This window comes from Oratosquilla oratoria, chromosome 2 (assembly GCF_046742065.1).
Source record: "Oratosquilla oratoria isolate Oo_2021 chromosome 2, ASM4674206v1, whole genome shotgun sequence".
Classification (NCBI taxonomy): domain Eukaryota; kingdom Metazoa; phylum Arthropoda; class Malacostraca; order Stomatopoda; family Squillidae; genus Oratosquilla; species Oratosquilla oratoria.
The window spans coordinates 15,512,926-15,527,965 of record NC_134778.1 but is presented as its reverse complement, the minus strand read 5'-3'; the positions used below and the strand labels follow the sequence as shown (position 1 = coordinate 15,527,965).

General features: G+C 41.4%; 1 protein-coding gene across 4 annotated transcripts in view; it reads left to right on the top strand.

Moving 5' to 3' along the window:
* Positions 1-15,040, top strand: part of LOC143037248 (serine/threonine-protein kinase atr-like) — a 144,077-nt gene that overhangs the window by 79,920 nt on the left and 49,117 nt on the right. For all 4 annotated transcript variants that reach the window (XR_012967459.1, XM_076205391.1, XM_076205379.1 and 1 more), the window contains exons 23-25: positions 2,244-2,356; positions 4,686-4,882; positions 11,047-11,154. Coding sequence is in view for 3 of the 4 variants with exons in the window: in XM_076205391.1 (XP_076061506.1) it covers positions 2,244-2,356; positions 4,686-4,882; positions 11,047-11,154 (418 nt within the window). In the remaining variant the exon portion in view is untranslated. The remainder of the gene's footprint in view (positions 1-2,243; positions 2,357-4,685; positions 4,883-11,046; positions 11,155-15,040) is intronic.

Below are 15,040 nucleotides of genomic sequence, written 5' to 3'. Positions count from 1 at the left end.
GTGTGAGTGTAGTAGTTTCAGAGGGATCAATTTGTTAAGTGTAGATGGGAAGGCTAATGGGAGAGTTTTGATTGAGAGGATTAGGAGAGGAACAGAGGGAGTAATTGGTGAGGAACAGTGTGGTTTTAGGAAAAGTAGGGGTAGCATAAATCAGATTTTTGCGGTAAGACAGATATATGAGAAAGCTATAGGAAAAGGTAAGGATATTTTTTGGGCCTTTATGGATTTGGAAAAGGCTTATGACAGTGTAGATAGGAAGGCACTGTGGGTGGTCTTGCAGATATACAGGATAGGAGGAAACCTGTTACGAGCAGTCAAGACTTTTTACGAGAGTAGTAGAGCAGGTGTTAGGATTAGAATTGGAGAGAGTGAGTGGTTTGAGGTAAAGATGGGACTTTGCCAGGGATGTGTTATGTCGCCCTGGCTGTTCAATTTATACATGGATGGGGTGGTGTGAGAGGTAAATGCAAGGGTAGTGGGTCAGGGACTGGAGATGGTTAAAGAAAATGGAGAAAAGTGGGAGATAAGCCAGTTGTTGTTTGCTGATGACACTGCACTTGATGTAGGATCAGGGGAGGGATTGAGGAAATTAGTAACAGAGTTTGGGAAGGTGTGCAAAAGAAGGAAGTTGAAGATAAATGTGGATAAAAGTAAGGTGATTAGATGTACAAGGGGAGAAAGTGGCAGCAGACTGGAAGTGAGTGTTAAGGGAAAGAGACTGGAGGAGTGGAGTAAGTGGGTAGTCTTAGGTACTTGGGTGCGAATGTGGTGGGAAGGGGAGGAATGGAGGTGGAGGTAGAATATAGATTGAGAAGTGAGTAAATGCCATGGTGGATTAAAAATTGTAATGCGTAATAGACATTTGGGAATGGATGATAAAAGGAGATTGTATGAAGGAGTGATTGTGCTGACAACACTGTACAGGGCAGAAACATGGAACATAAGAGAGGAAGAGAGGAGGAGTTTGAATGTGTTCGTGATGAGGTGCCTGAGAAGTATGATAGGGGTTACTAGGCTGGATAGAGTGAGAAATGAGGAGGTGAGGAGGAGAACAGGGGTGGAAAAGGAGCTGAGAGATAGGGTTGATGAAAGAATATTAGGATGGTTTGGACACATGGAAAGAATGAGTGAAGAAAGACTAGTAAAAGAAGTGTGGAAAACAGAGGTGGAAAGAGTGAACATGAGGGGTCAACCTAGGATGAGATGGATAGGTGGGGTAAAAGGGGCATTGGGAAAGAGGGGAATGTCAGTTGAGGAAGGATGGGAGTAGACAGAAGATAGGGGTGAATGGAGAATGGTTGTATATGGATGATGTTGTGATGCATGAGGTGGGATGGGTGGGGGATGGGGGATGAGAGAGTATGTGTGAGAAATAATTTGATGCAGCCCGAGGGGATTTCTCCCCATCTTCTCCTTTTTTTTGCATGAGGGGATGGAGAAGGGGAGTCACTGATTTAATGAAGCAGCCTTGCTGTGGACATGCTGTGTCTTGTGACACTGCTTCTGACCCAGTGCAGTGGGCGAGATGCAGGGATGACCTGTCATCCAGGAGGTGCCAAGATAAGAGGGAGGAAAGAGGGTGGAGGGGAGTGGAGTGTGATAGGGATGGAATGGGTGGGAGTGGTTTTTATGCTTTTGTTTTTTTGGGTACCTCCCTTAAAAGGGGGGCGGAAGCATTTGGTATATGTATGTACATTCACATGTGCAGGTGATTTGACAATTATACATATACCAACAGCTTTTCCCCCTTACAAAGGAGGTAGCCAAAGTTAAAGACATAAATCTGCTTCCACCTATTTCATCCCCACATACTCCACTTCCATTCACCACCCCTCCCTCCCTCTTTTCTTGGCTCTTCCTGTATGACAGGTCATCCCTGCATCTTGCCCACTACCTTGGATCAGAAGCAATGTAGCAAGAGACAGCACATCCACAGCAAAGCCACTTCGTTTAATCAGCAATCTCCCCTCTCTGTCTGTGTTTCATAGATTAATGAAAGTCAGGAGTAAGCAATATCACTGAGGAATTGGAAGGAGGTCAGACATTCTTCCTTGTGTCATTGAACTGTGTTTTGAATGTCTTTGTTTTCTGGACAATAAGACTGCCTGTCATTGGTCTTTCATTTGATGGTATGTATTGCATATCAATTTAGTATTTAACAGTAGCTCGATTGACTGATTATTAGTATATTTACTTAATTTGATTGAAATATATGTATATATTTATATTTTTCTTTATTTCAGATGGATAAAGGATTCACGCTTTCTCTTGTAGGAAGTTTACCTCTTTTACCTGAACATTCAGCTTTAGATCAGATAAATGAATTTATTCAAGGCCATCAGACTTCTCTTGATGGGTATATATCATTCATTTGTCCTTTTTGTTCTCTATTATTTCTTTGTATGTAGTGTGTAGAGAATTTGAAAAGAAATGTAAATGTATTCGTGTTGGCAAATCTTCATGCTAGAGTAGGAGATAAGCCGTACACATATGCCACCTTTTCCTTTACCAACAAAAATGTAGGAGCTATTAAAGAAATTAAAAACTCCCATGCTGAAAGCCCAGACAAGATTTTGAACATCCACACAAATGACCATGATCTAATAGCTATAATAGCTTTAACTGAACATAGTTAAAAGAATATATATATACAATCCACCATGCTGAAAACCCATACAAAACCTCAGTGATGGTGGACTGGCTGGGGTGAGGTTATTTAATGTTTGTTTAAGAGAGGGTAGAGAGCAGGAGGACTGGAGGAGTGCCTGTATAGTTCCACTTTACAAGGGAAAAAGGGACAAGTGTGAGTGTAGTAGTTTCAGAGGGATCAGTTTGTTAAGTGTAATTAGGAAGAACTTGTGGGAGGGTCTTGATTGAGAGGATTAGGAGAGGAACAGAGGGAGTAATTGGTGAGGAACAGTGTGGGTTTAGGATAGGAAGGGTAGCATAGATCAGATTTTTGTGGTAAGACAGATATGTGAGAAAGCTATAGGAAAAGGCAAGGATATTTTATGGGCCTTTATGGATTTGAAAAAGGCTTATGATAGTGTAGACAGGAAGGCACTGTGGGTGGTCTTGCATCTTGCAAGCTATCAAGACTTTTTACAAGAGTAGAAGAGTATGTGTTAGGATTATAATTGGAGAGAGTGAGTGGTTTGAGGTAAAGATGGGACTTTGCCAGGGATGTGTTATATCGCCCTGGCTGTTAAATTTATACATGGATGGGGTGGTGTGAGAAGTAAATGCAAGAGTAGTGGGTCAGGGACTGGAGATGGTTAAAGAAAATGGAGAAATGTGGGAGATAAGCCAGTTGTTGTTTGCTGATGACACTGTGCTTGCAGCAGGATTAGAGGAGGGATTGAGGAAGTTAGTAACAGAGTTTGGGAAGGTGTGCAAAAGAAGGAAGTTGAAGATAAATGTGGATAAAAGTAAGGTGATGAGATGTTCAAGGGGAGAAAGTGGCAGCAGACTGGAAGTGAGTATTAAGGGAGAGAGACTGGAGGAGTGGAGTAAGTGGGTAGTTTTAGGTACTTGGTTGCAAATGTGGCGGGAAGGGGAGGAATGGAGGTGGAGGTAGAATATAGATTAAGAAGCGAGTAAATACCTTGGTGGATTAAAAAGTGTAATGAGAAATAGACATTTGGGAATGGATGCTAAGAGGAGATTGTATGAAGGAGTGATTGTGCTGACAACACTGTACAGGGCAGAAACATGGAACATAAGAGAGAAAGAGAGGAGGAGTTTGAACGTGTTTGTGATGAGGTGCCTGAGAAGTATGATAGGGGTTACTAGGCTGGATAGTGAGAAATGAGGAGGTGAGGAGGAGAATGGGGATGGAAAGGGAGTTGGGAGATAGGGTTGATAAAAGAATATTAGGATGGTTTGGACACATGGAAAGAATGACTGAAGAAAGACTAGTAAAAGGGGTGTGGAAAGCAGAAGTGGAAGGAGTGAACATGAGGGATCAACCTAGGATGAGATGGATAGATGGGTTAAAAGGGGCATTGGAAAAGATTGGAATGTCTGTTGAGGAAGGACAGGAGATAACAAAAGATAGGGGTGAATTGAGAATGGTTGTGTATGGATGATGCTGTGATGAATGAGGGGGAGTGGGTGGGGATGGGGGATGAGGGAGTATGTATGAGAAATAAATTGATGCAGCCTGAAGGGATTTCTCCCCATCTTCTCCTTTTCTGCATGAGGGGACAGGGGGGGGGGGTCGCCGATAAATGAAGCCTTGCTATGAATGTACTGTGTCTTGTGACACTGCTTCTTTCTTAGGGCAGTGGGTGAGATGCAGGGATGACCCATCATCCAGGAGGTGCCAAGATAAGAGGGTAGGGGAGATTGGAGTATGTTGGGATGGAATAGGTGGGAGTGGTTTCTATGCCTTTGTGTTTTGGCTACCTCCCTTGTAAGGGGGAAGAAGCCTTTGGTATATGTATATATGTGTATACATGTATAAACATATATGTATATATAAATGTAAATGTGTATCTACAGTATATATATATATCTATATATATATATATATATATATATATATATATATATATATATATATATATATATATATATATATATGTATATATACTGAATATTTGTAATAAATATTTGTTTTCTATTAACTTGTATTTATTCACTTGTTTATTTATTATTATTTTTTTCCATTCCCCCACTCCTAGAGGTGGAATGGAAGCTGTTTTACAAGAACTCAGAATTGTCCTTCGAGGTCTTGCACATGAGAGTGTTGATGTAAGACTCCATGCATTCACAAGACTACGGAGAACATTGTACAGCAACCAAGCAACTCTTTACAGCTTAGAAGAAGGATCAGATTCAGTACCATCTGTCATATCAGAGTTGTTCAGCATTTTGCTCAGTAAGTATTAAATAATGTGTAGTTACAGTTTTATGCCTGTGCTGTTGTGACAAGGGAAGTTGTCTGTGAAGGAGTACCACCATAGAGGCAGTCAGTGTGTTACCTCTGGTCTCTTGTAGAAGACCAGTATCCTTCAGGTAACCAGCAACAGCCACCTGAGTACCATTATGTTTCTGGCAAGAGATTTTCTTTTTTCATAACTTTAACTATTCCCTCTTCTAGGCTTTCTTTTCTCAGTTGCACCATGATCTCTTTAAAGGCTACTCTATCTCACCTTTCCTCATTTGTTGTTTGCCAGTTCTCTTTTTCCTCCATTATGTTGAGAAGATTTTTCTCTCATTTTTCAAAGTTTCATCTTCCCTTCTCAATTTATCAGCCTCTGCTTTTCTGAGCCAGGTTTGTTTCCTCATTCTCATGGGCTCAGAAATTTACCTTATGAGGACAGGCTTAGACACTAATTTACATTTTAGAAAGATGCAGTGTGTGAGGTGATCTAACAGAGGTGTACAATTGGATTAAGGGCTTTAACAAGGGTAATGCTGAGGTCATCATATTAAGACAACAGGGTAGGACTTGCAGTAATGGGTTTAGATTGGACAAATTTAGATGTAAGAAGGGAATATCCAAGAACCGGTTTACTAAGAGAGCAATCAACTAGTGGAATAGACTTAGTAACATAGTGAGTGCTAAAAATATCAGTTGTTTTAAGAGAAGGATAGATAGCTTTATGGAATGGGATGGTAAGTGGTAATTGACATGGAGCTGCTTGGTGTGGGCCTTGTGGTCTCTTGCAGTCTCCTTTCTAATGATTCCTATGTTCTTAAGTTTTTGCTCCAGTTTGTGCAGTCTCACTTCATGGGAGGAAATGAAATCCTTAAATCTTTTCAACTCTGGTAGAAGTTAATTTTGTATTTACCTAGTTGTATTACACGGAAAGGGAGTTATGCTCATAGTGACCCGTCTTTGTTTCTTTCAGCATCAAGTTTTTTCTTAAAATCTTTAATAGTATTTGCACACACTTTCTTTATCTAAGATATTCCATATATCCAGCACTGTGTGGGAAGCTATTCTTTTTCCAATCTCTTCTATAGTTATCCTTTTTGAGTTTCTTTTCATGACCTCTTGTTTTTCCAGTCATTTTTTAGTAAATCATTCCTGTCAAGGATTTCCATTCCTTTCCTGATTCTATATTTAGTCAGCACTCATTTAAATCTATCCAAAAGGCCTCCCTTTTCATCCATGCTCTTCTCACTGCCCGGCCCATATGCACTTACAAAGACCCACATCTCCTTTCCCAGTTTCACCTTCATCCACATTATCCTTGAGGAAACCTCCTTCCACTCCACTACCCCTTTACCTATCTCCTCACTTACTAGAATAGCCACCCCTTCCCTCCCTCGCCCTCTCTTCACTCCTGATAACCTCCCACTTACACTCCCAAACATACACTCACCCTTTTGGATAGATTTGGAGGCCTTTTGGATAGATTTAAATGAGTGCATAGAGGGTTTAGGAAGAAATGTCAATGTAATAGTACTGGGAGACCTTAATGCTAGAGTGGGAAATGGTCCAATCGATGGACTGGTTGGGAAGTGTGGAGTTCCAGGAAAGAATCGTAGTGGAGAGTTGATGGTGGAAATGTGTCTAGAAAGAGAGTTGATGATAGCAAATACAGTGTTTCGGAAGAAAGTCAAGCATAAGTACACATGGGAGAGGGTGGTGGAGGGAAGGGTGGTAGATAGAGCGCTAATGGATTATGTAGTGGTAAATAGGATTATGATAGGAAGAGTTAAGGATGTACATGTGCTAAGGGGAGAGGGTGGGGGAATATCAGATCATTTTTTGGTGGAAGGTAAGTTGAGAGTGGAGGATAGATGGAGAAGGAGGAAAGGGACAAAAGGTAGGGAGGTTCTTAGAGTGAACTCCTTGAATGAAAAGGAAAAGGAGAAGGAGTACGAAAAGAAGCTGAAGGAGGAGTGGGAGGGAGTAAAGGATAGAGCAGAGATGGGTGTGGAGGAGGAATGGGGATGGTTCAAGGAGGGAGTCTTAAAGTGTGCAAGGATGGTGTGTGGAACAAGAAGGACAGGGGGAAATAGAAGAAAGGGTAGTGAATGGTGGGATGAGGAAACAAAGAAGGTTGTAGAAGAGAAGAAGCGAGCATTCACAGATTGGTTACAAAAGAGGACAGGGGAGTCATATGAGACGTACAAAGAAAAGAAAAGAGAAGTAAAGCAAAAGGTAAAGGAGGCAAAGAGGAGAGCAGATGTGAAATGGGGTAGGAGTATGACAGAAAATTTTGAAAGTAATAAAAAGATGTTTTGGAAAGAAATTAAGAGAGGAAGAGGAGGCGAATCAAGTAGGGAAGAAAAGGTAAAAGGTACAGATGGAGAGTTGATAATGGAAGAGATGGCAGTGAGGGGAAGATGGGCAGAATATTTTAGGGAGTTGCTGAATGTGAAGGAGGATAGGGAAGGAAAGATAGCTGCAGTGGGAAATACGAAGAAAATGAGAGTGATGAGTGAGGAGAATGGAGGAGAAATAAGGAAGGATGAGGTGAAGGCAGTTGTAAAGATGATGAAAGCAGGTAAGGCACCTGGTCTGGATGGATGTCATGCAGAATGTCTGAAAAAGGGAGGTTCAGTGATGGTGGACTGGTTGGTGAGATTATTTAATGTTTGCTGGAGAGAGGGTAGAGTACCGGAGGACTGGAGTAGTGCCTGTATAGTTCCTCTTTACAAGGGAAAAGGGGACAAGTGTGAATGTAGTAATTTCAGAGGGATTAGCCCGTTGAGTGTAGTAGGGAAGGCTTATGGGAGAATCTTAATTGAGAGGATTAGGAGAGGAACAGAAGGAGTAATTGGTGAGGAACAGTGTGGATTTAGGACGGGTAGAGGTTGTGTAGATCAGTATGAGTAAAGGCAGCAACGACTGCAACAGCTCTGTAGGGAAGAGGCCAAACGCAGAGTATGGGAGTCCAATATATTTTACGTTTCGCCCAGCAGGGCTTCTTCAGAAATAACATCGATGAAAAACATTTTACTCCTTATATAGCCCGAGCCTTGCGGGGAGAAACAAACATTAAAATGGTGTACTTACAATTTGCGCAAATTGCTTGTTACTTGTAATTAAAATTGCCAATGGTTTGTTAATTGTAAAAAATCCACTATTCTGATTTATATTTTCTATGAGGGATATGTGAGAAAGCTATAGGAAAGGGGAAGGATGTTTTTTGGGCTTTTATGGATCTGGAAAAGGCTTATGATAGGGTAGACAGAAAGGCACTGTGGGAGGTTATGAAGATTTATGGGATAGGAGGAAAGCTTTTGGGAGCTGTCAAGAGTTTTTATGAGAGTAGTAGAGCATGTGTTAGGATTGGAAATGGAGAGAGTGAGTGGTTTGAAGTAAAGGTGGGACTTCGTCAAGGATGCGTTATGTCGCCCTGGCTGTTCAACTTATACATGGATGGGGTGGTGCGAGAGGTGAATGCTAGGGTAGTGAGTCAGGGATTAGAGATGGTTAAAGAAAATGGAGAAAAGTGGGAGGTGAGCCAGCTGTTGTTTGCGGACGACACTGCGCTTGTGGCAGGGTCAGAGGAGGGATTGAGGAAGCTGGTGGCAGAGTTTGGGAGAGTATGTGATAGAAGAAAGCTAAAGATAAATGTGGGTAAAAGTAAGGTGATGAGATGTACAAGGGGTGGAAGTGGCAGTAGACTGGAAGTGAACATTAAGGGAGAGCGACTGGAGGAAGTGGATAGTTTTAGATACTTGGGTGCAAGTGTAGCAGGAAAAGGTGGAGTGAAGGTGGAGGTAGAATGTAGATTGAGAGAAGCGAGTAAATGCCTTGGTGGTTTAAAGAGTGTAATGAGAAATAGACATTTGGGAATGGATGCGAAGAGGAGACTGTATGAAGGAGTGATTGTGCCAACAGCACTGTATGGGGCAGAAACGTGGAACATAAGAGAAGAAGAGAGAAGGAGTTTGAATGTGTTTGAGATGAGGTGTCTGAGAAGTATGGTGGGGGTTACTAGGCTAGATAGAGTGAGAAATGAGGAGGTGAGGAGGAGAACAGGGGTGAAAAAGGATTTGGGAGATAGGGTTGATGAAAGAATATTAGGATGGTTTGGACACATGGAAAGAATGAGTGAAGAAAGACTAGTAAAAGAGGTATGGAAGGCAGATGTGGAGGGAGTGAACATGAGGGGACGTCCTAGGATGAGGTGGATGGATGGGGTGAAGGGGGCTTTGGGGAAGAGGGGAATGTCTGTTGAGGAAGGAAGGGAGAGGACGGAAGACAGAGGTGAGTGGAGAATGGTTGTATATGGATGATGTTGTGACTGCATGAGGAGGAATGGGCGGGGGGGTAGGGGGTGGGGTAGTATGTGTGAGTAAATGTTGACGCAGCCCGAAGGGATTTCTCCCCGTCCTCTCTTTATATGCAAAGGGGGACGGAGAGGGGGGGTCGCCGATTAAATGAAACTGCCTTGCTGTGGATGTACTGTGTCTTGCGACACTGCTTCTGACCCAGGGCGGTGGGCAGGGTGCAGGGATGACCCGTCATCCAGGAGGTGCTCAGATGAGAGGAAGGGTGGGAGGGGTGTGGAGTGTATTTAGGGATGAAATGGGTGGGAGTGTTTTTATGCCTTTCCTTTTTTTGGCTACCTCCCTTGGAAGGGGGAAAAAGCCTTGGTATATGTATGTATATTTAGTCAGTAGATCACCTCTTTCTCTTCTCTGCTCTAGTGTTGATAGTTCCAATTTCGATAATCTTTGTTTGTATGTTAAATTGGAAAGAGCTGGTGCCAACTTTGTTGTTGCTCTCTGTATTCTTTCTAGTTTCCTTATATTCTTTTTAGTACTGGGTGTCCATAGTGTCGCTGCATATTCTGGCTTTGGTCTGATTAATGTAACTAATATTTTAATGATTTCTTCATCCAAGTAGTCAAATGCCACTTTCATTGACTTTAATAGGTTGTAGGTTTCACCAACTATTTTGTTTATATGTTTATCCAGTGTCATGTCTTTGCTGATTAATACTCCAAGGTCCCTTTCCGAGTTTACTTTTTTATTTCTTCTTTGCCAATTTTGTAATTATTTGAAATTCTGTTTTTGCTTTTTCCAAACTCTATTATGCTACACTTCTTGATATTGAAGTTCACTTCCCACTTTTGAGTCCATCTCCAGATTTTGTCCAGGTCTGATTGTAATGAATCACAGTCCTCTTCTGTTATTACATACATACATACATACATATACCAAGGCTTTTTCCCCCTTACTGGGGAGGTAGCCAAAAAGGAAAAGGCACAAAATCATTCCCACCCATTCCATCCCTGAAAACACTCCACACCCCTCCACACTCCCTCCCATCTTAGCACCTCCTAGATGACGGGTCATCCCTGCACCCTGTCCACTGCCCTGGGTCAGAAGCAGTGTCACAAGACACAGCACATCCACAGCAAGGCCGCTTCATTAAATCGGCGACCCCCCTCTCTCCGTCCCCCCGCCATATTAAGGAGAGGACGGGGAGAAATCCCTTCGGGCTGCATCAAAATTTTGCTCACACATACTACCTCACCCCCTCATGCATCACAACATCTTCCATATATATTTTTGCGTCATCTGCAAAGAAATTCATATAACATTCAACTCCTTCGTCCATGTCGTTTATGTATATGGCAAACATGATTGGAGCCAGCACTGACCCTTGTGGAACACCACTTATCATTTCTTCCCATTTTGACTGTTTGTCTCTAATTACTACTGTGTGGGGGACAGGAGAAGGGTTACAGGAGGTCACATGGTTGGGGTAAGTCATGTATACTCATCCTAAACCTCATTCACCATGGGAAGTAAATGAACAGCTCAGAGTATGATGTTGATCATAACCTTACTATGTTCTTTAGTATTTTTTCCTTAAGGTACTGCTACCTTCACTTCTCAGTTTCACTTTCAATTACTCTACCTTATTCCAGTTCATAAGGTGAATAGTGTTATCCTGACATAATATACATGTTACTGATGACATTGTTTTGAACATTATAGTTGTTCATGAATGCACATTTTTAAGTCATGTGAAATTTCAGATGTTATGTTGATGGTTATACAGTGTATGATTATGCATTGTTGAAGTATTTGCCTCCTTTGATTGATTGGTGTATGTATTTGCAGATCAGTGTGGAGAAAATGATCCAGAAATACAAATCTTTGTGGCGGAGTGTCTTGGTCTTCTAGGGGCGGTAGATCCAGCCAGTTTGTACACAAAAAAGAGTAGTAAAGGTATGTTTTGATTGCTTGTTCCCCACTCCACTCATCCAGAGTAGTCAGAACAAAGTCTTTGATCATAAAGTTGAAAGTCTGCTTACTGCATAGATGAAATTGGCAGACATTGGTATGAGCAAATGTTATTGGTGGATCATTGGATAGTAGAGGTTAAAGGAGTAGCAGCTTTGCATTATTCTCTAACACATTGCACTTTCCATTGTAGTAGTATTAGTAGAAGTAGTAGTTTTATATATATATATATATATATTTACCTAGTTGTATTTACCTAGTTGTATCTTATGGGAAGGGGGTGCTATGGTTGTGGTGTCCTGCCTTTGTATCTCACAGTGTCTAGTTTGCTCTTAAATTTGTGTATGGTTTTTGCACACTATTGTTTTGTCCAGTTTGTTCCAGATGTCCACCATTCCGTGTTTTTTTTTTGTTTTTTTCACATATCTTCTATAAATATCCTTTTTTGTTATTATTATTTTTTTTATGTCCTCCCGTGATTCTCTTGTCCCAATTTAGTAAGTCCTCTCTATCAAGAACTTCTGTGCCTTTCATGATTCTGTAGATGGTCAGTAGGTTGGCATTTGTAATTGCTATTTCGAACTATGTGTTCTTTTCATTATCTGCACTTCATGTATATTGATTCAATGCCAAATAAAATTATTATTATTATATATTATCTCTTCTTTGTTCCAAAGTCAGGAATTTCAATTTAGTCAGTCTCTCCTCATATGAGAGGTTTGAAAGTGCTGGGGCCATTTTCGTGGTTGCTCTTTGGATTTTTTCAATTTTCTTTATATTCTTTTTGGTACTGGGTGACCATAGTGTCGCAGCATACTCCAGTCTAGGCCTTATTAGTGTGACTAATATTTTTTTTTAACCATTTCTTCATCTAAATAGGTAAAAGCCACTTTTATTGATCTTAGCAAGTTATAGGATTCTCTGACAATTTTGTTTATCTGGAAAGAATGAGTGAAGACTAGTAAAAGAGGTATGGAAGGCAGATGTGGAGGGAGTGAACATGAGGGGACGTCCTAGGATGAGGTGGATGGATGGGGTGAAGGGGGCTTTGGGGAAGAGGGGAATGTCTGTTGAGGAAGGATGGGAGAGGACAGAAGACAGGGGTGAATGGAGAATGGTTGTATATGGATGATGTTGTGATGCATGAGGTGGAATGGGTGGGGGGATGGGGGATGAGGTAGTATGTGTGAGCAAAATTTGACGTAGCCCGAAGTGATTTCTTCCCTGTCTTCTTCTTTAACCTCTTCAGTACGGGCCTTAAATCTCGTAGGCAGCAGCCGCTGCCAGCCATATGACGTGTCGTAATAATACTCGCATCATAAAATATAGTCACCGCATATATCTATCCTTCTCTCTTTCCCCCTTGAATTTTGATAACCATAGAAAATGTGATTAAAGACAGTTTAGAGAGTATGTAAAAATGCAGGGGCAACTACAATAAATATAATCAAGACGTCGATATGGCAGCCTCGCGTATCCACTTGCTCCTCATGACGCCTACGTATGCGGCACCGTATGGAAGGGGTTAATGCATGGGGGGACGGAGAGGGGTGTCGCCGATTTATTGAAGCGGCCTTGCTGTGGATGTGCTGTGTCTTGCGACACTGCTTCTGACCCAGGGCAGTGGACAAGGTGCAGGGATGACCTATCATCCAGGAGGTGCTAAGATAAGAGGGAGGGTGGAGGGGTGTGGAGTGTATTCAGGGATGGAATGAGTGCGAGTGATTTTATGCCTTTTCCTTTTTGGCTACCTCCCTTGTAAGGGGGAGGAAGCCTTGGTATATGTATGTATATATGTACTCCCAAGTCTTTTTCAGATCCCACTTTCTTTACTTCCTTTTTTTCAATTGTATATTGTCCTTATATTCTTTTTTTACCTTTTCCGAACTCCATTATGCTACATTTCTTAATATTGAAGTCCACTTCCCACTTCTGACTCCATTTCCAAATGTTGTTTAGGTCTTTCTGTAGTGATTCACAATCTGTTTTGGTTTTTACTTTCCTCAACAATTTGGCATTGTCTGCAAAGAAGCTCATGTAACATTACACATCTTCATCCATGTCATTCACATAAATAGTGAACATTGGACCTAATACTGATCCCTGTGGAACTCCACTAATCACCTCCTCCCAACCTGAACACTTTTGTCTGAGCACTACTCTCATTTTTCTACCATGCAGGAAATCCTCCATCCAGTTTGGTAGGTTACCTTGTATCCCTCCTATGTTTTCCAATTTTTTTAAGTACTTTTTTTATGTGGTACATTGTTGAAGGCTTTTTGTAAGTCTAGGAAAGCACAATCAACCAACTCATCCCTTTCTTGTATTATATCTATTAGTCTTGAGTAGAAACAGATTAAATTTGTAGTACATGATCTTCCCAGTCTGAATCCAAATTGTCTTCATATTATATTGTATTCTTCCAGGTGTTTTTCCCATCTATTCTTGATAACTTTCTCATGAATTTTGGCTGCAGTGCTTATAAGGGAAACCAGTATATAATTAGTTGGTTCTTCCTTGTTTCCTTGTTTATATATTGGTATAATGTTGGCATTTTTCCAGTCCTTTGGTATTTTTCCTTCTTTGAGTGAGCAACTAATTATGTGGTATATGTTGTCCATTACCCCTTTGCATTCTTTTAGTATCCAGTTTGAAATTCCATCTGGGCTTTGCGATATCTTAATGTCAAGGTTTGTTAATTGCTCCATTATTTCTTTTTGTGTTATTATTTCCCTCATGGGGGAAGATCATACTTTGCATCCTTCATCCCAATGCTGTACTTTTCTCTAGTGAAGGAGTTTGAATGTGTTTGAGATGAAATGTCTGAGAAGTATGATAGGGGTTACTAGGCTGGATAGAGTGAGAAATGAGGAGGTGAGGAGGAGAACAGGGGTGGAAAGGGAATTGGGAGATAGGGTTGATGAAAGAGTATTAGGATGGTTTGGACACATGGAAAGAATGAGTGAAGAAAGATTAGTAAAAGAAATGTGGAAGGCAGAGGTGGAAAGAGTTAATATGAGGGGGCGTCGTCCTAGGATGAGATGGATGGATGGGGTGAAAGGGCATTACAAAAGAGAGGAATGTCTGTAGAGGAAAGATGGGAGAGGACATAAGATAGGGGTGAATGGAGAGGGGTTGTGTATGGATGGTGCTGTGATGCGTGAGGGGGAGTGGGTAGAGGATGGGGAGTGAGGAGGTATATATAAGAAAAAAAAATTGACGCAGCCCAAAGGGATTTCTCCCCTTCTTCTCCTTTTCTGCATGGGGGGACAGAGAGGGGGGGGGTCGCTGAATTTATGAAGCGGCCTTGCTGTGGATGTGCTGTGTCTTGCGACACTGCTTCTGACCTAGGGTGGTGGACAGGATGCAGGGATGACCCATCATCCAGGAGGTGCCAAGATGGGAAGGAGGGTGGAGGGGAGTGGAATATATAGGAAATGGAATGGGTGGGAGTGGTTTCTATGCCTTTTTCTTTTTGGCTACCTCCCATGTAGGGGGAAAAAGCCTTTGGTATAGTATGTATGTATGTATGAAAATATGACTGGCCATTTGTAGATTTTCTGTGTATTCTGTATTACCTTGGCATAGTTTCACCATTTCCTGTTTATTATGTGGATTTTTTTTTTTTTTTTCAGGTCTCTTTCATAACTATCCTTTATGAGCTTATCTTCATGTCCTCTTGTATTTCTCTTACAACAATTTAGTAAGTCCTCTCAAGGACTTCTATGCCTTTCATGATTCTGTAAATAGTCAGCAGGTCACCTCTTTCTCTTCTTTGTTCCAAAGTTGGTAATTTTAATTTAGCCAGTCTCTCCTCATATGACAGGTTTGAAAGTGTTGGGGCCATTTTCGTGGTTGTTCTCTGGATTCG